We start from the raw sequence: 25,816 nt of genomic DNA on the forward strand, positions 1-25,816 counted from the left end.
GGCGGCTCTGCCGGCGCCGCTCCCTCCCTGAGGGGCGCGGTCCCGCCCGCCGGGGCGCTCGGAGCGCGCACGCGCGGCTGGAGCGGCGGAAGCCCACGGTTGGTTCCGCCGCCTGCCCGGGCGGGGGCGGCGCGCGCGACCCCCGGTGGTCCGGGGAGCGGCGCCGCGGGCGGGCCGGGCCGGGCCGGGGCGGCGGGAGGGGCGGGGGGCGGTGGCACCGGCACCGGCATCTCCTCCGGCACGGCCCCGCCGCGGCGGGCGGGCTCCTGCGGGGCATCCTCCATCCCTGCACCTCCCCTCCAGTGTTGCTGTTGTCTGTGCTGGGAGCTGGGTAGGGAAGCCCTGGGCAGATCTGCCAGGTATCTCCCCATCTGTGAAGTAAGGAAATGGTGTTGTCGCTTTCATTCAGGTCCAGGGTGCTGGTTGCCCTGTAATGGGGAGGAGGGTGTTCGCTGGTACTGAGGTGGTAGTAGGAGAGGCACGAGGTTTCGATTTGCTGTGTGTTGCAGCAGCGCGGCACAAGGAAATGCAATGGCCTTGGCGTCCCTGGGTTTCACACTTTCATTTCTCAGCTCTAGTAGTTAGTCAGAGGAAATAGCAGGTCTTCGCCTCAGACGGATGATCCAAACAGTAATGTTCCTAACGTGCATTATCTGTCTACAAGTGGCTGGTCAGCAGTGGGTGGAGATAGATTTGATGAGCTTGTGATAAAGACGGTAAGGTGTGCGTATGTTAATGTCAAGCCACATCCCTCTCCAAGCCTAAGTGACATTTTTTATAAATGAAGTAGTTGTTTACAGGTACGCTTTGCTAGATCCTATCAATGCAAAGTGACTGGGTGGGAATGTCTTGCCTACCTCAACAAACCTGTCAACAGCCGCCTAGCAACTGCTTTGTGCCAAGGTCTCTGCTGCAACCATCCATTCTATAAATACGAGAAATGCCAGGTGTGTGGGGGTTTGTCATGGCACAAATGTGTACGTTAACTGGCTATTCAGATACCTATTCTGTTTTGTTAAACAGAAGTGTTGCAAAAAGCTTAATGGCAATTGTATTCTGACACGTGACTTCCTTAAAATCTGGTTTGTAAAAGAAGTTCAGTTGATTGGTTCAAGTCCACCTTGTTTTTTTCCATTGAAGTGTTAGTATCAGTAATCTTTGGCAGTAATTATTTAGATTTCAGGAAGGTCACTGGTGTAAAAATGCAGCAGGACCCAGAAATGGGGGAGGGCTGTTGATTGTTGTTGCCTTGCCCTAGTTATCGCAAATATTATAATAAGTGGGCTCTCTTGTGTTTCTACTCTCTGTTCTTTTTTCTGGCTTGCTTAGGATACAGCCTTTTTAGAAAGTGTTGTTTTTTCCACTCTCAAAATGTGTATTATGGTGCATAGTATTGTTCAGTTTGTGTGGAGTCTTAAAATTGTCTTTTATGGCAAGCAATACAATAAGTTACTGATCTGTGTTGTTCTGTACTTGTTTAAGGACTTGTGAAAAATGTTCTGCAAGTCAGATTTCAGAAGTCGTACTTTTTTTAAGAAGAAGGGCTACAGTGAGGCACAGTTTCTAGTTGTGTATCAGTGCAACACCCATGAATGTGCAAGAAACAGGATGTCCCCAGAGCTGACTGTTGTGCTTCTTAGGCTGAGAAATTGAGTACTGCTCATGTTGCGTGTGTTGTAAATGATCAAATCGGTAGCCAAATTTATAAGAAAATTTAACAATGATTTATTAACAAAAATAGAATTTCGGAAAAAAAGACCACCACAGCCAAGACAGCGTCAGCCCCGGGTGCAGGCGCTGGGTGAACCTGGATCAGACTGACAAAGTGTGTCAGAGTCTCCCGGGTGGTTCACCCCGACTGCTTCACTATGCCGCTAGCTTAGATACAGTTTATTCTGCCTGAGGCAGAGATGACCGAACATTCCTTTGTGTCTCTTCACATGTAGAACTGAATCCATACATGTGCAGAAATAGACAAAGGTAGGTCCAGGTGTCCAGATGGATGTCTGAACACTTCGGAAGAGCCTGTATTCGCATGTAGCAGCGTGGCCCCGGTGCTTGAGTAGGGTAGATGCAATCTTGCCAGGTGCAGGTCCTCCTGAGCGGCTTAGGCATTCCAAGGAAGCTCGCAATCATGGCCCGGGAAGGTTTCATTCATACGTTAACAGGCTTGATATTATCTTAACGTTGTCCAGGAACTAATTGAATAAACATAAGACTCTGCTCCGAGCCAGGGTGGTCAGAGACATACCTTAGATTTTGCAATATTTTATACATATATAGCATGAATTATCTCTACCATATACTACAGGTGTATTTATGAAATACAGTTTCTAAGTATGTTTTGGGACATTCTTGATGCAAAATGGTATACTTTTTATTTTTCTAAGGTTGCATTCAAATGAGTCTATTAAAGCAATTTATATTTCACCTTAACATTTCTGGTTAGCACAAAGCTTTCTCATTTCTTGGAATTGACTTTTCACCTGCCTGACTCATTCTGTGGTCTCAGTATTCTGTGGATGTCTCATGAAGAGTCATATTGCAGGTGATTGTAGTGAGCAAAATACTGAGTTTGTGATACCGTTGATGGAACTGCGGAGAAAGAAAAAGGTCAGGAAAAAATGTTGCCCAGGCATCCTGTAATAAAAGTGGTTTTTTTTGGAAAGGCAAGAACAATTCCCAATAATGTAGGAAAGATTCAGTCATGTTTTGGTGCAGCTGAAGCTTTTCATAGGCACAGCTACTGTTGGCTTTCAAATGATTTGTATTTGAGTTATTTATTGAGAAGAAATAGCTATACATTCAGGCACAAGGGAAGAAAACCACAAAAGCTCTAACATTAGTGTTCTGTATTTTCTCCTAAATTATTTAGTTGGAAAATTACTTTGCTTGGAGAATTTCATTGCTTGTATGAATCCTGAATGTATACAGATATAAATCACTGAATTGTTTCTCTCCATTTATTTGTTTTTAACCTTCTCATAGAGTTTTTTCTTTGCATATTGTAGTTTTTCTGATCAGAAATTATGAATTTTGAAGAACAAAATTATATGAGATCAATCGTCTCTTTTTTTGGTGCTGTGATTGAAAGTGTAATACATTCACTTTGTTTGTGATTTAAATTTTAATCTAGTACTTCCTTCCTTGTTATCAAATTTTGAAGCTCTTCCTTTTTCTTTATTCCTCACACTTTATATATTTATGCATGGTACATAAACCAAGAGAAAGAGGGGACAAAAATCACTTTGCCAGAGTAAGTCAATATATTGACATTTATTTGCTATTGCTGCTGAAGTATAATGAAAAATATAAAACTTAATTCGCGATTATAGGAAACAGGAAACAAATGTGTTTAACTGAAATACATTGGCAGTACTGCAGTTTTACACAGACATTTCTCTTTTAAATATATATTAAACTTTTGAAATGGCCTAGAACTGAGATTTGAGAACTGCTAGTTAGAATTAACATGTCTGTTTGGAGACAGCTCTACTCTACTGAGTAGAGTGGGGTTTGAAAAGCAGAATAGAAAGTAACCTGTTACATGCTGCCTTTCAAACAAATGATAATTGTTGTTTGCATATCACTTTCAGGAGATACAGAAGACAGATGAAAAATCACCCTGTCTTGAGAGTGACATCTGCATTTGTGCAGTTCTTGCTTAATTCTGGATTTTGCCATCCAAGGTATGGTTTTGAGCATGGCTGAGGTTTGTTTTGGTTTTCTAATTATAAAAGTGAATATGGTCATGCAGGCAAAAGTAAGTTACTGAGGGATAAAAATTTGTAATGTATTTTCTTGATAGGCATTCTTACTGTTTTCTCCTGTATCCCTCTCACTGCTTATTGCTCACACATGGTACAAGTAGGTCACTCAGGAGCAAGTATTTCAGTAATTATATCTCTCTGTTTTGTCTGTTGAGCTGTTATTTCCCATTCTGAGGAAGTGCTGTGAAGTCATGGAATCTCTGCTGCTCTGGTAAGATGGAAAACAGATGGATTCCTCAGTGGTCAGCAGTGTTTCTAGCTGCATTTGGTTTTTTTGGCCTCTATATTTCTGTTAGTCTGCATGATTTTCCCTTTGTAAATTCATGGTGATTACTCCCAGGCCCCTTCTTGTCCTTCATGTGTTTGAAAGTAGTTTCCAGTATTGTTTCCTTCACCTTCCCAGGGACCAGGTTGAGGCTAGTAGGCCTTTAGTTGCCTGGCTCCTCCTTCTTGTCCTTGAAAACAGGATTTTCATTGACACTTGTTTTCTTGAGTCCTCTAGAATGTCACCCAGCAGCAAAAAACTTCCAAACTTAGTTGAGAATGACTTCACAATGACAAAACCAGCTCTCTCAGCACTCAAATTGGCACCTCAGCAGGTCACGTGGAAGTGCTAGGTCCAGTTCACTTAAAAATTTGTTAATCTGATCCTCCCTCACTCAGAGTAACTCAGAGAGTTTTGTTTTCTACACTTTCCCATGGTGTCAGGGACCTGGAATTCCAGAATGCAGGTCTTAACCATGAAAGAGCAAAATAAATAAGGTGCTTTGACATTTTTGTATGATTTTGATACTTTCAGCAGCAGACTGGCGTTTCCTCTCTAGCCTTCCTTATGCTGCTCATGTAGCTGTACAAATCTCTCTTGGAATTTCATATCTCTCACCAGATTCAACTCTAGGAGGACCTTGGTTTTCCTAACTCTATCCTAGTGCACCTAGGTGGTGTTCCTGTGTCAGTTCTGTGCACACACTTGGTGCAGCCCCACTTCACCTTGGTTTGGTTGGTTATAAGATCTCTGTTTTCCCCATCATCCTGCATCCTTTGCTTGTGAAATGTGACCACCACCTTCCTCTATCATCTTTCTTTGTTTAAGTGTTCCCCAAGCTGATTAACCAGCCTCTTGGCAAAGATGGTCTCACCCATGTAATTTCAGGTGGATCTTGTTCCCCTTCGCCCTCAGTTTTTGAGCCTTGTAGGAGGTTCTGTGGATGTAAATGCTGCACAACCACTTGCTCATTTGCAGGATCTGTCTGCTTCTCCTCAAGTTCTTCCCGTTCATCCGCAACGTGAATGAGACACCACTTGTCTACTAGACTTTGGCCAGGACCCTGTTAACTGTGTAGTCATGCTTGGTAAACTCCGGGTCTCCCCTGGCTGCGTCCATGGTGCCTGAATAGAAAAGCAGCTAAGGGTGATAGACTAAGGGCCAAACTACTACCAGCCTCAGTAACAGTCAGTCCGTGGTATCCAGGACCCAGGCCACTGGCAAGCAGCATACTTTGCTGGGTGCCTGGTTGGGCCAGCAGAGGTGTCTTTGTCCCAGAAGCAGGGACCCACTGCTGCTCCTTACCCCATGCTTCCTCATACCCAGTATGGGTACTGCTGCAGGACTCAGGCACAGATGGCTCAGAGGCTTTCTTGGACAGAGCTTCTTGTCCATGTGTGCTACCAGGGTCTCAGAACCTGCTGTGTAGATCAGAGCTGCAGGCAGAGCAGGGGCTGTCCTCTTGGTGCTGGAGCTCAGAGGCTTGGCATGTCTGGCTTGACAAGCTGAGGCTCTGCTTCTCCGCTTGTGGTGGGGGTTTCTGTAGCTGCAAGAACTTGGTGGGGATCTGAATGATACTTGAATGGGAACACTGTTACATTAGAAAATAACAAGCAAAGGGTGATTATAAATAACACAAAGGAGAAGTGTGGAAAAATGGCAGCTTGTTTGGGTCTGATTTTAATTAGACATCTAAAAGAAGAAGAAAAGAGGACAATGAAATTTGTGAATAGTATTAAGTAAATTTTGAATGCATTTGAGGACAGTCAAACATGAAACAAGTAAGCAAAACCCTTGGAAACAGAGATGTTTGATAAACAAAAATTTAGTGGAACAAGTAGGAGCTGAAAGGAATGGAAAGAAACCATCAGAAATGGAACAAGATTCCTGAAGCCCAGAAATTGGGAAAACTAATGGGTAAGAGAGTAGATTGGGATTTATGTGTGCATTGCAGTAATAAAATACGTGTATGAAAGTAGTCTGACAAAAAAATAACCGTAATAATCCCTTCGGTCATAGTCGTGCTGAATAGTGGTTAGGACTTAGTGCTGTGTTATTGAGATCAGTTTATGAAGCCCAGAGGTTCACATTGTAGGACTTGGTGAGGTTTCTTCAGTCTAAAACCAAAAGGAAATCAGCCCACTAAAGTGTAAGGATGGAAACCTTGATGTTTTAAATATGATTAATAGAAAATGTTCTATTGTGTGATATTTTTAATAATCTATGTGAAAGACGTCAGAGTAATTACTCCTTTGTCTGTTGGTTTGCTGTTAATGTCATGAAGGATGTTTTTTAAGCAAGGAAACCCTGAATTCTTAGTGATGCTTTTGACTATTTTAGCATAAAAGCTTTAATAAAACAACCAAGAAATACAGGGGAGACTGTAATAGATAGGTGGGGTGAATCTTTGTGGAACACAAATAATTCCCTATATTTCTTATTTGCTTTACAACCTTTTTACTTTGATAAAAGAGTTTTCTTTGCTGCTGCCACCTGACTGACAGTTGCTATTTTACCTATTGCTTAATAATTTTCCCAGGTAGTGGTTTTACTTGCATCTTGGTGATAAATGTTGCTTCTTAGCCAGATATATCTAATTAATGAATTCATAAAATGTTTTGCATGGTGCTTAAAAAATGTGTGTGAAATGTTTGTAAGTTTTTATGTAATTCCTTAAATCAACAGTTGACAGGTTTTTTTCTTTCTTACTTGAATGTATGAATTTGAATGTATGAACCGTATAGGTTGCACTGTACTAGTTAATTTACTCTTTTTTTAAAAAATATTTTTTATTTATCTCTTTAGGATTATCTTCCTGGGTCGTGACGATTTATTATCTGTTTGTGTTCAATGGGGCAACGGATTCACTTTGTGGTTGACCCTCAGGGTTGGTGCTGCATGGGCCTAATTATCTTTGTCTGGCTGTACAATACAATCTTCATCCCAAAGGTCATCCTTTTTCCTCATTATGAAGAGGGAAATATTTCAGTTGTGGCAGTTTTCTGTAAGTAATTTTAACTTTTTTCTACTAATAAAATAATGCCTCTCCTTAATGTACATTAAAAAAAAATCCTATCAGAAAATAAAAACTAGGGTGAAAGTAAAGATAAAAGGTAAGATAAAGGGTAAATATAGTGGATGTGTCTTATGTTTTTGTGTTCTGAGAAGCTGCAGCACTTCATTTTGCAGGTGTTGTAGAACTTGTTTTTGTGGAAACTGGTGAAAAGGCTGAATGTGGCTTTCAGTTCCTGTACTTAGAACTTGTTGACTGGATTTCAGGTTCACATCTGCAAGGGCCTGTCAGAATCTGGTGTGATAGTAGTGATGACTGGCAACAAGCTAAATTTTGTTAGTTATGTTAGTTTATGTCCCTGTATGGGTTAGCTCATACAAGTTTGGCTCATAGGTTTGCTGGGGAAAAGTCTTGAATTATAGCTGGAACAAACTTCAAGGTGAAGATGCACTGTTGGGAATATCTTCCATTTGGAGGCTTGGAGGTGTGATATGTTGGTGCTTGTGTGGTGAGATGGTGGAGGAACTTCTGAAAAACAGTAGTATGGTCATAGTAGCACCTGTTGGTGCTATCAGAACTGTTTACTACTTTTTTCACTCTATTTATTGGGGAGTACTTAATGTTGTGTACTTAATATCAAAAAAATATCTGGAATTGAATGAGGAGGCTGAGTATTTTCCAGCTGAATTCTGGAGCATCTGTATTTTTTGATCCAGTGTACTTTGCACGTATGAAAAAGTCTAACAAATGCTTATTTATTTTTTTAGGTTATTACTTCTGCTCATTGTTTTGTGTAGCTTCATTATTTAGAGCCTCAGTAGCCGATCCAGGAAAACTACCTGAAAATCCAGAGATACCAATTACAGGTACATTAGCTCGATTCTATATAATTGAATGCAAGTTATTTTAATAGCCTCAAAATAATCAGGAATAAATTTGTCTTTGTGAGACTTATTGGAAACCATGATCTGTCCTTGCTGAATAAAGTTATTATGTCACTGTTTTAAAGTTGTAAATTTCTAGCACTTTTCCTTGTATAGTTTCAAAACTTCTTTTTCTTAAACTTGTATTCTACCAGAAATTCTACCATTCTTCAGTTATGTAGGATCTTCTGCTAGGAAATTTTTTCCACAGGAAGATTTTTTTTTTGCATTCTAGACTTTCAAACATTATGCATATACTACTAACTTGATAATATTTAATGAAAAATGTTTATAGATAGCTAGCTATTTTAATTCTATATCTTTTGTTTTAGTAAATTTGTATGATGTTGAAAATGGTGTTGGAAGGTAGTCCTGTGCTGATTTTTACCTGTGTATGTTTTGCTGTTTTTTTTCCAGAGTCTTATGATTGTATGGACTGTTAACAAAAAACCTAAACCATGGTGCTAGTTACACTGCATTTCTATAAAGTAGCGACTTAATTGATCCTTTCTGTCCTTGCAAATTTATCCCACAATTCCTGTATGGTATCCAGTGCTCCAGAACTTGGAGGAAATTTAAAACCTTAGTGATTCTCCACAGAGAAGGACAGTATTTTTAGGAACTGTTGGGAGCTATCATCTAATGCATAGAGCTTTTACTTAGGAGTTTAGAATGGAGTAGGGCTGTTAAACAGCATGAGCTTTGTCACGTTAACAGATAACACTTCATGAATGAAGAAAATGTGTCCCATCCAGTGAGGCTGAATGCTTCAGTCTTGTCTTCAGATGTGGTGAATGCCCAGAATAAAATTTTGCTCTCTCTTCCGGATGTTACTGAAAATCTAGGATGGTGTGTTTGGAGACATGATCTTTTTGGCCTTAGTGCTGATGATATGATGTGCGTGAAGTAGACCGCTTATGGTAGAAAGGAGCATATTTCCCTGGGATTCAGGTGTGTCACCACCAAATGCAGAAAATCTCATGCCAGTGTTCTTTCTGCTTCTGGCGACTGATCCTTTGATCCAGTAAAACATCAGGTGTTTCAGACGGGTTCTGGAGTCAGAAGTTTTGCTTCAGGGGGAGCAACGTGGGTTTTGCTACCTGAGCTGGTTAATGGAGACACTTGCTAGTTACAGACAGTTACATTTATACTGGAGTTTTCATTTACCTTCTTTTACCAGGAGCAGTGCAAATATCCTTCATACACAAAGGGTTTTTTCTAATTTAAGGTATCTCTTTGCATAGGTCTCCAACCTTTGCGTGCTCCATTCAGTCCATACTTAATAAGTACTTCCGAAGGTGAAATGTTTAGGCTGGGTCATGACTTTGATATTTTGATTTGGTGCGTGATATATCAGAGGTATTGTACTTTTGGAGGTAGCGCTTCAGTTGTCTGGTGTACACTAGGCTGACAGGAGGATACATTTTTGCATAGTATAAATTTTGTTAAAAATGAGTCCGGGTGTTTCTGAACTCTGCTGGTAGCTACCCTATTAGTGAGTGCCACCTTTGTGACGCTGGATTTATGCAAACAGATTGTAAATCAGTTTCCATCTGTCATTATTACTAGTTTAATGATCTCAGATATTGGGTTTCTTTACTTCCAGTGTCCAAATGTTTTGCAGCAAGAAAGACCAGATTAGAGCTGTCTGCAGGTGGCTCAGAAGTGCTAAATATAACTTTATTTTGTTTACACTGGGACAGTGTTTTACAGTATAAAATTTCAGAATGTCCTACTGTAAATATGAAGCTTCTTTTTCCTTTTTTTTCCCTCTGTCCCTGAGATATGAGAAATTTTTGTGCCTCAGAAAAGATTGTTTAGGTAGAAACAATTTGAACAAAGTATTTCTCAGTCGTCCACCTGTTTTCCTTAAAGACAGAAAATATATGCTTTTGTGGCTGGAATTACTTCAGTGTTAATCTTATTGTTTCCCATGTGAAGATGAAATTTTTGAACATATAATTTGAATTTTGCTTTTCAAAGAATTCCTCTAATTTGGGTGGTGCATTTGAGATAAATAATAGCCAAGCTGAGCAATAGTACTCCTGGTACCTTCAGCTACTCAGTATCTCTGAATATTAGCTTTTAAAGAATCTCACATTAGTAATTTAAAAATAGTATATATTTCTATATACAGCCTCTATCCTTGATCTCTTTCTTTGCTTGTCTTATATGTAAAATTGCATGTGGTCATATGCATGTTGTTAAAATGCTTTGGGACGGAAGATGCTCCTGAAGTGTTCACTGTGTGTCATCTTTTAGTTAGCTAGCAGTAGCAGTATTTCCTCAGGGGTTTCTGGAATAACATTGAGATTGTATCCTGATTCTGTCTAGCAGATAATTTTTTTCACAGTAGAAATGTAAGGAAGTAATTGAGTTACAATCTTCCTTGTCTGAGTCACAGGTTTGTTCTGTAATAATTACTTTGTAATAATTTATAGGAAGAGAGGGCATTTTGGAGACGGAAACTGGCTTGGAGTAGCAGTAATATCTTCCAGTTTAATTAAGGTCACAGTGGGAAAAAGCTTTTTATGTGGTGCTTATCCTTCTCAGATCATAGTAAGATTTGTTTTTTTAATTAGAGTTACAAGCATACAGATTTATTATGAGTATGAATTATTGAGTTTAAATCTCTCTAATGTGTCTTTACATTTTCACCTAGAACGAGAACATTGGGAGTTATGTAACAAGTGCAATATGATGAGACCAAAGCGTTCACACCATTGCAGTCGCTGTGGACATTGTGTGAGGAGGATGGATCACCACTGTCCATGGTAAAATCAGGACATTTCTTCTAATTATCTACTGTTTTAGTGAATCATTCTGAAATTTGTGGTCTTGACTGCTGCTCATTTTTCGAGTTTTTTTCCCAGTAGTGCTTAATGATTTAGACATATAAAGCAAAGAAGTAATAAATTTGAACTTTCCTATATCTACCAGTAAAAATCAGAGTAAGTGAAAATAAACATTTTTGAAAGAAGTTCTGAGTTATAATTTTTACAAGACAAACTGCAGAGTCCAGAAATGACGTCAGGATTCTCTTATGTTGGTTTAGCCATTTTTCGAACTACCTTTTTTTGTCAAGTTTTTCTACTTCAGAGAATAGTACTAGTATAGTGCTTTTGTCACTCTGGTTTAGCTTGTTGTCTGTGCCGATGATTGTATGAATTTACATCCATGTAACTTTTGATCTTGTACTTAATACAGATAGAATCCTTGTGTTTCCTTTACACTTTTCATGTTGGAGTATGCAGGACTTTCTAAGTAGGGATGCCTGTATTGTCTTCTGTGCCTTTGGTTCATTTTTAAGTCATATTTCTTTATTACTGGGTTAGCCTGTGATCACATTTATTTTAAAACATTTGTTTGCATTTCCAGTTTTTGCACTCTTGTAGTACACAACCTGTGAAATGTATTGAGTAGCAGAAGATAAGACATATTACTGTGAAATTTCACAGGCTTTCAAAAAATAATTTTATTAATAGAGTTTTACTTAAATTTGCAGCAGTATCTTTGCTATATAAAAATACAGAGAACTGTTCTAAGCAATGATCTCAGTAGCGCAACCTATGCTTTAAGTTGTGGTGCAAGGGATCCAGTAGTTTGCTCCTTAAGCAATCGTAAAGTTTTCTGTTCACAGTATCATAACTTTAGTATTTGTATTTCTTTTTTTATATATGTATTCTTTGTTTCTCTACAGGATTAATAATTGTGTTGGTGAAGACAATCACTGGCTGTTTTTACAGCTGTGTTTCTACACCCAGATCCTTAGTTCCTATACGCTGATACTTGACTTCTGCCATTACTACTACTTTTTGCCTCTGAAAAAAGAAAACTGGGTAAGAACCTGTTTTCTCTGTGAAGGGAACAAATAGTATTGCAATGTAATTTGTGTTGGCTTTTAGTTACTGCACATTTTTGGTAGCTCAGTTTCACTCTTAGTGAAGAGAGTTCAACTAGCTGTATGTTATTAAGTAAGCAAACTGATTTATGGTAAGTAACGAAATATTTTAATGAAAGGGCATATGAGTTCTTTGTGTTAAAAACACAACATTAGTTCTCATAGGAATATAGGAAAGGAGGGAGAAACCAGTTAGCTTTCTTTGGAAGTGATTATCAGTACTGGAAAGAGTTAAGGTAACTACTTTAGATGTATTAAAATTTCCTTTTACTTTTTCCAGAGTAGATTTATGCAGAATATATAGCTATCCTAATATCATGTTTTAAAAAGCTGATACTGCTTTTTTAAGAAAGAAGAAAAACACATTATCATTCTGCAAGGGGAAAAATATACATTGGTTTTGTAGCAGTATTTTCTGTTTTTTTGAAAAGGTTATGTGGGTTAAGGGAGTATTAAGTTTGGTTTGTTTCATGTGGACTTACCGTCTGGAGTACAGTAAAAAATCAAGGACTTCCTTCCCCTGTGAAACTTACATTTTAAAGCTGCTATCTGGTGCTCATTTATGCCTATTATCTGTAGTGTTCAGAATATTGAAGATGGTTGCTTGAAATTTGCTCAGTGCTTGAAAGTGCTTTCTTGATAAGAAAACTGTTATGCTATCTTGCTTATGAGGAACCATAAGAACTTCTAGCTTAAATCTGAAATGAACTTTGTATTTGTACTGGACTATAACAAATACAAGTACACGAAAGAGAAAAACCTAGAGAACAAGTTTAAAACATTTTCAAAATTAGGTAACATTCCAAATGTCATAAGAGAATAAGATCATCTCAGATATTACACTCTAAATTTTGTTGAGATTTTTTCCAAATACTGAAATGCAGAAGATTTTTAAATTCTGTGTTGATGTGACACCCCAGCATGCTCTCTGCTGGTGATGTCATACCCATCTTTCCAGGCTGCTGGAACCTGACCCTTCACTGTGGGTAAGGCACAAAAAAAAATTCCACTTTTTTGAACAACTAAAGTTTGTCATATGATTTTTTATCCTATGTTATATAAGAATTTCACTTTGTGAAAAATTCTGCTTCTGGAAAAGGATGTGGCATAGTCTTCCAAGCTTCTTATTTGTTCCTGTGTCAGTCTGAACTGGGTGTGATGTTCCCATAAAAGTGTATGTGAAGATGATGTGGTAAAGGAGAGCTGGAAGTGTAGGAAGACTGTATTACTTGGTTAATCCAAAACTGATAAAAGTGCTATATTCAAATTCATAAATACCAAGTTTTTATTATGTAGAACGTTCCAAAGTTGAGGATTTTTGTAACTCGTTCTTGAAAGAAATTGTATTCTAAAGGAATTTAATTATTTTTTCCATCTACATCAATACTTCCATTTAAATCATTAAAGGGATTTTAGAAATATGGAACAGAAAAATAATTTGCTGTCTGCTTGGAGCATCTTTCCATAGGCACTGAAACAGACTTGTTAGCCTCTAATAGTATAATGTCGTGGTAGGATATTTCCTTTTTATTGTGAATATTCCCTGAATGCATTATTTTGTGTAATTACACTGTATTAGGTAACATGCCAAAGTTCTGTCCATTAGCCTTGCTTTTTAAAAGTAGTAGGAAAAGTAACCAAATTATTTGATTGAGGGTGGTCTGTGCAAGAGGGGGAAATGAAAATCATGTTTACTTCAGATACTTTACAATACCTAAAGTGGTGATGATAAATAATTATTAATAATGACAGTTAAAAAAACAAGTGTGAATATGTATAAAACTTGTTCTTGCTGGTATAACTGGATTCTTTTGAAGTTGTTTGTAGAGAGGCCTAATTTTAATGCTCCTGCTCCTTTGACAGGTGACAGGCTAGAAGGCAGAATACATGTGCAACAATTATTTTAACCCATTTTAATGTGTTTCCCTGAGGAGGGGATCAGGTTCTTGTATTTGGCTGCCTAAGTTTACAGAGAACTGTGGAAGAAATTGCTTACTTTGCTCTGTTTAGTTTTGTTTAGTTTTGCCTGTGGTTTTTTTTTGGCTTTATCAATTTCCATATGTGAACACTTCAAATGACACTCTACCTTTTACAAAGTGGATCTGTGCTATAGTATACAGTATTCTGTGCCCCAGAGAGGAAAAACATATTTATATAATATAGAAAGACAGTAGACAGAGCAGGTCTGGGCTGTTAAGACCTTTGTTCAGTACAGTGTAACACTAAATAGTATTTAGCTTTCGCAGTTTTTCAGCTGTAGAATAGGAGAGCACACAGCAAAGTAGAGAAAACTAAAATAGTTGTCATGCTTAGTCAACATATCTGCCTGGAAGACAACATCAGAATTCCATGAAGCTGTTTTTTTTAAAGTGCTGCTAAGGATGTGATACTGTATAGATTTGTGCCACGGAATAATTTGTCAGAACTATGTCTTTTTGACACCAAAGGAACAGGACTGGTGAAAAGATTGGCTTAGTAGTAGTTAGGGTTTTAGGCAAGCATTCTGCAAGATTTTTTTTATCTCCTTTATATCAATTAAAGCTGAGGTACCACAGCATTCCAGAGAGTGTGGTACCTTCAGCCTTTCACAAAAACACTGTTCTTTGTTGAAATTTTGGCTGTAACTGGGAGCTTCATTTTCTGAATTTACAGGGGCTAGTGTTTAGAACAGATTCAAAGAATTGGATGATTTTTTTTTTCCAAACAGCCATCTGGAATATGCTTATTCTTGCTCATTAAAATACTTGTGAATTTTTTGGCAGTGTGCCTTCATCTACATTTTTATTCTTCAGATATAAAGTAGTACAAAACACAGAAGCTGTAGAATAAAAATTGCTTTTAGTGCTATTGTGAAATGATAATTTTATTATGGTACTGATTAATGCATTATGCAAATTTGACCAGCATGTTAGTACCTCTTTCCAAATTTGAACTTGTATTTTTTTTTAAAGGGTCAAGAAAGAAAACCCCAACAATTTTTAATTAACTATTCTGAGTTAAGGGTGAAAGCTCTAAAGGTAATGGAGAAAGCTGTTTCTGTAGAGATGCAATCTTTCAGCTTCACCTCTTACTGCAGAAAATTGCTTCATAGTAGTCTTGGTTCTTGTAACTGATACACTGCCAGAAATTTAGGTTATGGTTGTTACCCCCATTTGTCCAGCAGGAGGAGTGCAGTTACTGCTAGAAATAAAGGAGATGATAATTAAATTGATTATGTAGGGTGATAGCGCAAGACAAAATATATTGTTCGAATAAAATCAGCATATTAGTTCTTCTGCAGGCATTAGTGATTTACAGAGGTTAACACAGGAATATTCTTAGTTTTACATTTTCATGAAAACATGTCAGGAAGCCTGTATATTTTAGGAAGTAGTCAGTCTTCTGAATAGTGAGATGAGAAGAATAAATACTAGACTTACCACTACATAGTTGCTCTCTGCATGGCTGTGCTGGCACAGATTCTAGATACAGCTTGTCAAATTGCAAAAGTAAATGCTTTGGCAGTATATTTTACCTTATTTATAGATGGCTTTTAATCTTTTAAGCAAAAGGAATTCTGTTGATACATTCTGTTTGCTAGAAATGTTGCTACAATAATTTTCATAGCCAAACCTCTTAACATACAAAAACCTAGGCCCCTTTGCTCTGATTTAGTTTTATTTTGTTCCTGTTTCTGCAATTACAAATCATTGTCTTTGACTTTGGAAAAGGATTTTTTGCAGTAATATTAATATTATGCATTGACTAATGTTACTGAAAATCTGGAAATATATATCATCCAAAGTCCATTTATACTGTAAAGAGAGTCTAAAGGAAACTTCTCTTAGAATCACAAAACTGTGTATCAGACAGGAGAGATTTTTAAAATGAAAGACATCACAATTTTTCTTCTCAGCATTCTGCAAAACTAACCCAACCCTGCTGTCCTATACTATGGTTGTAAGGACAGTACATGAATATTGAATTAAGTCCTTCCTCTTTCTTTCTACAAAACCTGCAGTCTGTATTTTTGAGTTTGCTTTCTGAAAAGCCTGGCTTTCTTTTGTATTATATGTTATTTTTGTGATACCCAAGTTGATAGACTGACTTCATTTACAACCGAGCACAGACAGCCAGGTTATCATGTGTTACACAAAATATCGTTCACCAAGAAAAAAAGAGGGCTTTTTATGTATTGTCTTGTATATTAATCTGTGTGTGTGTGTCATATTTCAGTAAAGAATAAAGATTGAATAAATTAATCTTCCATTGTAAATGAAAAATTATGAAGATGATCTCTTCTGGAACAGATACAAAAAAGCCAAAAGCCCTGTCCCTCAGGACAGTGTGCTGCTTTAAAGGAATACTATAAATCCTTGAAAACAATAACACCATAATGCACATGGCAGGGACTTGTTACATGTTTTTAAGCTTTTTTTTTTTGTTATTGTTGGTAGGGGACAAAGAGAGTTGAATTTGGAAGTGTTGTCTTATTATGGACTACAATCTAGAGCTGGACCCATTGTGGTTTTTGACCTCTCTCCTGTATGATAGCATAAAGCCCTGGTAGCTGTTGTTCTAGTCAGTGGTAGCATTCATTGTAGGGGTCATCTATAGTGGTTGATGCTCACAAATGAAGATGAGGCATGTTTTCTGCTGTGGGGTTGAGGAAGTCTCTTGTTTATCTGTCCCAGAGACTTCTTTCTGTAGAATGTTTTGCTATTTTCTGTTGAGATAAAGATACTAGATCTCATGGTTTGTAGTCCATTTTTCAATGTAATCCTAGAGACCTACACATGTTTTGTGACAAGTTCTTATTGTTCACATTTCTATGCATTTTTATTGGTAACTAAGAATCCTTCCAGTTTTACTGGATGGATAGAAGTAGCAGCTAAATGGAATTTAGAAACCTTTAGAACAGACAGTAGCCAATGGAGAGTGCTGTGTGGTGTGGTGTAGGAAAAGTAGAAAGGCGGTGGCAGCAACCTATGTGAACATGAAGTTTTGGCAGACCAGTTAGGCCGTGGAGCTGACATCAAGAAGATTAGAAAGAGGCTACGTGGAGGAAAGCTCTCATGTTGTTAAGAATATGCTTTCAGCATCCGTACCAAGGCCATATATGACAGCCAGCCTGGCGCAATGTAAAAAAAAGCTGCTGTGGAACAAAACCCTGTTGTGCTGTGATAGCTGAATGTTCATGTACTGGTGATGTCAGCTAATCTGTGTGTATGCTTGGTAGCCCAGTCTGTACAGTTCTTTCTGTTAGCAGAAGTAACCTGCGCCCCAAACTCCAAAATCACACTAACTCAGTACTCACACTGCACTGAGAGTGGTGAATACTGTTGAACAAGAGGATCTGTTCAAAACACATTGAAAGAGGGATTCGTTGATTATTGACTAGTTTTGATTGATTATAGTTTTGATTGGTTTTCTCATCTGAAAAAGAGTTACTGTCAGTTCTAAAAAGGGATAATAAAACCAACTTGCATTGAGTTTTCATGCAAAGCTGCAGCATCCTGAGTATATTATTATTACTGTTATTATTATTACTTTTTAAAATAGTCTTTTCTTCTATTTTCATGGAGTTAAATATTTCTATTCCCATGTAGAATTGTGTAATTCATTCTATTATTAAAGTCTGGTTACCAAAAAACTCAGTTACTGTATATACTTTGGTTTTCTGTAAAAAAATGTGTTTCTGTCTGTACAGATTTGAGTGCCCAGTATTGATTTCCAGTTCATAATTGCTTAGGAATTCATTTGCTAGGGATGTGGAAAAAGAGAGAGGGCATATGGGACAAATATAGGAATATTGACAGGGAATGCAGGGATACGACAAGGAAAGGCAAGGCCCATTGGAATTAAGTCTATTGAGGGATATCAAGGACCACTAGAAAGGCATCTACAAGTATATCAGCAACAAAACAAGGATTAGAAAGATCCCCACCAATGTGGAGATGCTGCTGAATTTAGATGGGTAACCTGGTGACAGAAGACACAGAGAGGGCAGAGTGAATTACTGCTTTGCCTCAGACTTCACTGCTGAGGCCATCCTTCAGGAATCCCAGACCCTGGAGGTAAGAGAGGGAGGCTGGAGAAAAGAAGACTTGCCCTTGGCCACTGAAGGTTTGTTTGGAGATTGGCTAGGCAGACAAAACCACAAATCCATGAGCCTGATGGGATGCACATAGAGGTGCTGAGGGAGCTGGCAGATGTTGTTGCTAAGCCCACACTGCATCTTCTTTGAAAAATAATGAAGAAGTATTTTACACCTAGTAGAAATTGTCTTACCTTACTTTTCTTTAAAGCTTTTATTAGCTAATGGAAAAGGAAATAAAGAATAGTATGACTGCTTTTATTTTGAGTTGATTTATCTTTGAATTAACTCATTAAATGAGTAAGAAGCATTAAAAGAAATGGAAATCAATCTATTTTCTACAGCAGCAAGAAAGGCCAGTATAAACAAGTGAGGGGAGAGGGGATGAACCATTACAATAGTTCAGAAATGACTGTTGGGGATTGTTTTTTGTTTTTGCTGCTTAACTAGTGCTTTCTGCTTGTTCGTTAAATACTGACTTCCTTCACAGCTTTACTAGGCAGTTTAAACTTTTTTTCCTGGGTGTATATTTTGGATCTTCATGGAAATTACTTAAATGAAAAATTAGTTTTTTGGGGTTTTTTGCTAAACATAATTTGCAGTAACTATTCTCTGTTTAATTAAAACCCAGTATCCCTCTTACTCAAGTTCTAGTGGTTGAACATAAACAGTGCTGGGGGGGAGGGGGTTGTTGTTGTTGTTTTGTTGTTGTTGTTTTTGGTTGGTTGTGAGGTTTTTTTTGTTTTGTTTCATTTTTTCATTCAATTCTCTTCTATATTCTGGTTGTAATAGAAAGTTCACTTGAAAGGGTTTAATACTTTCCTGCCATGATCTAACTTCTGTAAGTGGAAAAAACAATGTGTATATTTGAAAGACAGCCTTGAGAATATAATTATAACTTAAAAATAAGAGAATGGGGTCTGAACTCACAGTAGACCTAATGTAACTGCCATGTAGAAATGTTCTTCTGTGATAAAAATAAGGTGCTCTATCCTTTGAAGATAACATTCTGTAATACTTTTTATATTTTCTGCTGTTTGAGAATAGACTTTCCAATGCAGCTGATTGAATACATCCATATTTCTGTGTGCCCTGAAGCATCTGTACTGCTCATCCTTATCCAAAGTCGCAGTAATCCACCTCAAGGCCAAAATTTAAAAGTTGAGATAAGTTTATATTGGATAATAGATAGCACTACAGTAGTAACAATCTAGTAGGGGTACTTGGACTTTATGGGTACAATCTTCAAGTGTCAATCTTGAAATGTTTGTTTTCTTTCAGAAGAGGTGATGTAAAAATGAAATGTGCTGTGCCTGGTAGCTGAGATATAATAAACCAGACCATTTAACAGAGTAGTTTTCCTGTATTATATAGCTTGTGTGTAGTAGTTTAGCACAGTTTGAGATGGAAGATTCAGAAATAATCCATTTGAGCTTGATCTATTTCCAAAACCTTAACTACTTGAAGGAGTTTTTTTAACAGTCTGGCAAAATAAACCGCCAACTGTTAACATGTATGAAGAAAATATTACTGGTTTCTGCTTTTAAAACATAAATATACCAATGATGTGCAATGTAGCTCAGAATCCAATATTTGCCTTCAGCTTTAAGGCTTTGAGAACACCTCTTACAGCTTATTTCCACTTGGTTCAAAGACTTTAATTAATTTGTAACTAAATTAAAGTCTCTCTCTTTTTTGTGTCTTGTTCTAGGATGTGTTTGTATTTAGACATGAACTTGCTCTCCTAAGAATATCTGCCTTCATGGGTCTAATAATATTAGGTGGAATAAGTCGACTCTTTTACACTCAGCTAATGGGTATTTTCACTGTAAGTATCTAATTTTAGAAGTATATATTAGTTTTATTTTCAGTACAATTAGTCAAAGCAGAGAAGTGGATTGCATTCAGGGGAAGACTAGAAAAACACTTGCAGTACGAGGCACTTGTTTGATACGTGGTCTGTCAAGCCTCTTGACACCAGTGAAATCTAAGAAGCTTTCTGACAAAGAAGTGACTAATTTCAAGTCAGTTTCCTGATTTGTATTAGTAATATGGACTCATACCTTGTTCTGGAATTGCACAGTGTACAAGATATGTAGTTGATTCTTGTTTTTATTTTAAACTCTTGTGTAGCCTGGTCAAAATTTATGTGACAGTGAGGCTAACTGATAAATCAAATTTTGAGAACAGACAGCATCTTTGTTAAGTATTTTGATAAATATGCTAATGTTCATCTCTTTATTTGCTAAACTGTGCAAGGTAATCGTGCTGTTTACAGTCCAGGTTGGTATTCTGCATTTAGAGATACAGAAAAAAATATTCTCTGCATGGAAAAATTTTTCAGTTAAATGGATTTGATAATGTAATAAATACTTGCAAGAAACAACCTTTATTTGGTGTAACATCCTGTTCTGTACATTAGAAGTTAATAACTGCCAGCAAATTTTTGAAGTTGTCGTGAGAATCCATACAAATGTTTAAAATATCGTTCAACACGACAGAGAGAGTACCTTAGTTGGCTATATACATGTTGAAAGAGTCTATGATGTGGCCTGCTGAACTTTTTTTTAAAGGCAGTAATGTACAAGGTGGCAGCATATTTTCGGCTACAACTGTTGGAGATCTGCCTGAGATTTTACTTTGGAATTATGAAGGCTTGCATAGCATTAACTTTTGTAGGTCTGTAATGGAAAACCTCCCAGCTGTATGGTGTAATTCTTTTGTATTGAATAAAGGAAAAAAAAAACTACAGTGTAGTTTTAAATTATGTTAGATAAAGCAATAATACTGCTTTTTGGTTTTACTGTATTACCTTTACATATTTACTCCCTTTTTCTTTTTCTGTCATGGTAGTTATACTGTCTGTTGTTATTACCATTATTACCATTCCCCAGCTACTCTACCATAATGTGTTCTACACGTACTCTCAACCCGCAGCTCAACAAATTTACCTTTGTGCACCTTTACTGTGTGCCTGATTTCTGTTCCGGGGTCTTGCTGACAGGTTTTCTCTTCCCTGTTTAAATGTTGCCTTTATGTCTGCATCATCTAGGGCTGGGATGTTTTCCTATGCCACTACTATGGTGGCTATCTAGCTGATGTGGTGAATTCTGCTCACCAGTAACAGGTGAGACAGAGACAAATACTTAGTGAGCCTAATTGTTAGGTACTGAAATATGGATGTTGTTTTAGTTTCTGTTAAGTGGATATATATATGAGAAGGATCAGAAAACTCATCTGATCAGTACTGCGTTAAACCATAGATAGGATACAGAAGAAAACAAGAAAACCAGACCCTAAGTTTATAATTTTGTTCTGTGTGCTGCCAGAAGATGGACTAAATTTTAGAAGTGACCATCAGCACCCATTCAGATACTATTACTGGATGTGAAATATGACCTCTCAGGCTGAACCTGTTTATGTCAGATATACCTGAAACCTGGGCTGTTTCTGTTCTGACGCAGGATACTAACTGCACTGCCACTGTAACAGGCACGAATGCCCAGTTGTAACTTTGCTGTCCTGAGCCTTAACACTTTCGGGCTGCTGCCGCCACTGCACTCTATTTATAAACTGCTGTAAAGTCTTTTTTCCTCTGTCAGTTGTATGTACCATGAAGTACATCCTGTACACTTACAGAGCTGGCAGCTACACTGGAGCAGGTGTGGGGTGTAGCATTTTTACCTCCAGTTTTTCTGCTGAAATCATTGAGCTGCAGTATGCCTGGACAGTTTTTTCTGTTGCCTTTGCTGAGCTTTGTGAAACAAATGTGCTACAGTAATTGTGGATGTGGATGGTCTATGAGAGGCAGATGCTAAATAGTACAGCTCTTCATTAGGGCCTCTTACTGCACCCTACCTGTCACCCCAAAAGCAGAGGGGCTATTGTCACATGGACAAGTTTTTAGTCTTGATGGGATTGCTGGGGAAGTGGAAATCCATTACTGGTGTATCTCCAATATTAATTCATTCACACTACGTGGATGCTGTTGCATTGACTCACTGAAGAATGTAGGTCATGTAGTCCATCCCCCACTCAGAGTGTTTCATACCTGCAGCACAATTGTCTTCTCCCTTTTCATTCCTTTGCAAATACAGAATCAGGAAGAATAAGTAATACAGTCATTTTGAGGAAATCTGCTTGGCAACAATTACTCAGACTTCAAACAAGCAAAGCAAGTCTGTTTGGTGCAGTTGTGATTAGTCTACAAGTGGTGTAAGAACTGAAATGAGCTCTATATTAAATGTGGAATTTGTGATGAAATTAACTTGCTATAGATTAAAGTATAGATTAAAACTTGATAGCAGAACTCAATCATGAAAGTGTAATATGAAGAAAAGCACCTTGAAACAAACTTAAGATGCTTGGAGGCATGGATATGCAGTTAAAGCATTCATGTCATATGAATTGCTCCATGGCTATTCTTGAAAGCATTAATTTCAGTGATTGCTCAAGCTGCCTAGAGATGTGTGCAAGGGACAAGAACATGGACCTTTTGATACAGGCAAAGCAATTCTTGTGCTTGTATGGGAGAACAGGTAATACACATTTTTGTAGTTCATGCTCTTGTGCCTCTTTTTTGCAGTTTAACATCTACCAAGATTAATTCCACAGCTCCTGGGAAAAAAAAGCTGGTTTTAAATAGTAGAGACAGCAAGTGTTGCAGCTCTGTGATCTAAACTTTGGTGGGTGCAAACTGCTGCTGAACAAGTCCAGCAGGTTAAGGTTCGTTGGTGTTTAACATTACAAATGCTGCAAAAATTTTTGGAAAGAAATATAAATCTAAGATTAATCAAACTTTAACTCTTTTGTAACAAGACTGCCTGCTTTTCCATAAGGTAAACTTGCTTGACCATCATTACGTAATTTTCCAGAAATGAATCTAATATCTATTGATATTGGTAATATCTATTTCAAGGTGTTTGGAAAAAATGTGCTCTCTGGTAAAAATGAAAACTTTGTAAACTGTATACTAAAATTTGTCTCTTACAGGGAGAATGTTCCTGAGCCTGTAGTGCTTGATAAGGTGATTAATAGACTAAGTAACCTACCTTGCAGTAATTTCTCTCAGTACATTTGCCACCGCTGTGATTGTGGTATCACTGTTAGGGTATCATTAGCACAAGGCTATTCATAACTCATTTGGAGGTCCAGGAAGCCAAAGAGCAAAGGAGGTGACTTCCTACAATAAGAGGAGAACAGCTGGTTGGCAAAAACTGTCCTTAGAGGAACTTCTGACATGAATTGTTCTGATGAAGAGGGGAGCAGCTGAGGTGGCCTCTGCATACAGGATTAGTGCTTTCTCCCTAGAAACTAGCATATGTGAAACACACTTCTATCAGAAGGGGCACATGGCTCTTTTCGTCCTCCTTCCCCAGTTGCTTTCTCTGAGCTTTATTTGCCTCTAATTTTGTTATCATCCTGAATTTTGATACTTCTTCTAGCATGTACTTTACATTACTCTTGGGGAAGTTTTATCTGGGTACTTTAGAAATAGAAGTATCTAGATTCCCTCTAATTCTTAAGCCTCTGAAATAGGGAGAAATTTAAAATCCTAGTTTAAAAACTCTAGGACTCTTAAGAAGATACTCCTCTTAAAATCTCATCAACAATTAGTATTTTTACTTAAAATATTCAAGTTTTTACAGAACTGGATGGAAAAAATTGGTTTCACCCATGAGTTAAAACACTGTCAAAGGTAATTTCCAAAATGATTATGCATTTATGTTGAAGGCCTGCCTGCCTGTCTCTAGTGCTTGTTACTTCCTTTACCACTCCTCTATTTCGTCTCATTTCTTGTAGAACAATTTAGAATGTTATATTCCTTAACTGGAGCCTGTGTTCTTACATTCTCAGACAGCCTGATTTTTAAATGGCATTGTTTGAAAAGTAGAAGCAAACTTTTAAATAAAACAGAAACATACCAGAAAGAATTTATGAGTTGTACGTTACAAGGGTGCAACTCTTTTACTCTCCTACAGAAAGTAACAATTTTGAAGATTTTTGTTACTCTTTACTTCAGGCCTCCTCTAGCTGTTTGTACTCCGCAAGCAGTCTTTGGCCTGAATCACTGCAGGTAACAAGATAGCTCCAGTATAGACACTTAAAGTTTCATGAATATAGAGGTGTGGGTTTTTATTGGTGCTTTGTCGTAAGTCATAGAAGTATGATTTATAGGTAAATTATCACTTTGTCCATTTCAGACAGTTTTAAAATCTTCTGGGGAAAAAAAATATGAGACAATCTGTCTTGTGCAACAGTTGCTTGCATGTATTAATGACCTTGTATTGAAGCGACAAAACCAAAGTTTATCTAGAGTATTTTGCACTTAAGCTAGAAGAAAGTGTTGAGAAGGGTGTGTCTGTGTTACTAATTTTTATTTCCATTTGCTTTTTTTCATGTTGTTGTATGAAATAATAAAATTTATTGGGAAGCTAAATCAGATAGTACCCAGAAACTTGCTTGCTTTCTCAAAACATATTTTCTTGACATGTGTTTTTCAAGGATTTTTCTCTCATTTTTATATGTAACAGATGTTTTTTTTCTCAAAACCTCCCATAACTTGCCTATTTATTCATTTATTCATAGGAAAAAGCATAAAGTCACCAAGGGAAAAAAAAGTGTTTTATCCACCCCATATGGTTTCTGATGTATGGGATGCTCATGTGTATATTAATAGAATATTAGCCCTGGCTTTTGCGTTTCTCTCACTCATATTCCATTTTAGTTTTAAGAAATTATTTCTCTGTGTCTTTCACATTAAGAGTTAAATTATAATAAGCCCAGTTTTTGTGTTTATACTGCAGGATTCTTCTGTTGGTTATGTATGATCTACAAGGCATTACTACAAAACGTGTAAAAAATGACGCGGCATACTGTTTTTTAAACAATGGCTTTTCTGATTATTTTGATATTTGTTCACATCTAGTGAGGTTTTGAATTGCACCAGACACTGCTAAGAAGTATTCTATTTGTTGACTGCTTTTTAAAAGCTGGTACCTTTTGCATAGATGAGATTTTCTTCCTCTCAGGAACTGTGGCATTCTTTATTTTGTTGGCTGCCACCTGTCTGAAGCAATCAGCCGCTTCTTTCTCTGTACAAAAGGAAAATCCGGTCTTTCCATGGATGGTGGAAGGTAACAGGATAATCAGTTCAACAGTGATCCTCTGATGTCATTGTGGCAGCCCTGTAAAAGCGGATTATCTGTGACCCAGATAAAATAATTAGAAATTACTTGGACACTTACAAATAACTGATCTACTAATCTCATTTCCAAAGTTAAAAAAGGCCTGTCTCTCAACATAACACTACCAGATGTTTCAGTTAAACAGCATCCCTTGCAGAGACTAATCTGAACCCTAATTTTAAAGGATTACCTTTGATTGTTTTTATCTCAAGCACTAAACAGTGTTTTCATTTTTCTATATGTTGTAACAAACTATTTCTATGGAAGAAAAGAAATTTTCTTAATTCTTCCAGTATGGTCCATTAAATATGATTTAATGTGATTTATGCTAGTATTGCAGAGGAAAACTTTTCATTGAAATTATTTAGTAATTAACTTTTTTCTCTGGGGCAGAACTATTTAATGGATAGGCTTTTATAAATTTAATAGATACCATGTGGCCTTTGTGCAAGGTAGTAGATGCATTATCGTAAACTAAGTGGACAGTGTCTTTATTAATTTAATTAATGCTACCAGGGTTTCCTGTTAATTAACTGTTTGAATGGTGTCCAGTGATATGCCAATATCCTGTTCCATCAGTACTTTCTGAATGTGAAAAAGAGAAATTTCCCTTTATTTTCTGTAGGAAGGATAGAGTGTTCAACAGCCTGCCTGGTGCACAGTATGGTACCTACCACGTAC

The 25,816-nt window shown here is 37.3% G+C and overlaps 1 protein-coding gene across 3 annotated transcripts in view; it reads left to right on the top strand.

Annotated features, from left to right (window-relative positions):
• The first annotated feature begins 219 nt into the window (after nt 1–219).
• Nucleotides 220–25,816, top strand: part of ZDHHC21 (zinc finger DHHC-type containing 21) — a 37,564-nt gene continuing 11,967 nt past the window's right edge. Inside the window, exons 1-7 of one of the 3 annotated variants that reach the window (XM_030968950.1) lie at nt 220–378; nt 3,597–3,689; nt 6,841–7,039; nt 7,816–7,914; nt 10,634–10,745; nt 11,672–11,810; nt 19,660–19,776. In XM_030968950.1, coding sequence (XP_030824810.1) covers nt 6,886–7,039; nt 7,816–7,914; nt 10,634–10,745; nt 11,672–11,810; nt 19,660–19,776 — 621 coding nt within the window. In that variant the 5' untranslated portion in view covers nt 220–378; nt 3,597–3,689; nt 6,841–6,885. The remainder of the gene's footprint in view (nt 379–3,596; nt 3,690–6,840; nt 7,040–7,815; nt 7,915–10,633; nt 10,746–11,671; nt 11,811–19,659; nt 19,777–25,816) is intronic. The other 2 variants (XM_030968949.1, XM_030968951.1) reach the window with 2 other exon arrangements.

Source organism: Camarhynchus parvulus, chromosome Z (assembly GCF_901933205.1).
Source record: "Camarhynchus parvulus chromosome Z, STF_HiC, whole genome shotgun sequence".
Classification (NCBI taxonomy): Eukaryota; Metazoa; Chordata; class Aves; order Passeriformes; family Thraupidae; genus Camarhynchus; species Camarhynchus parvulus.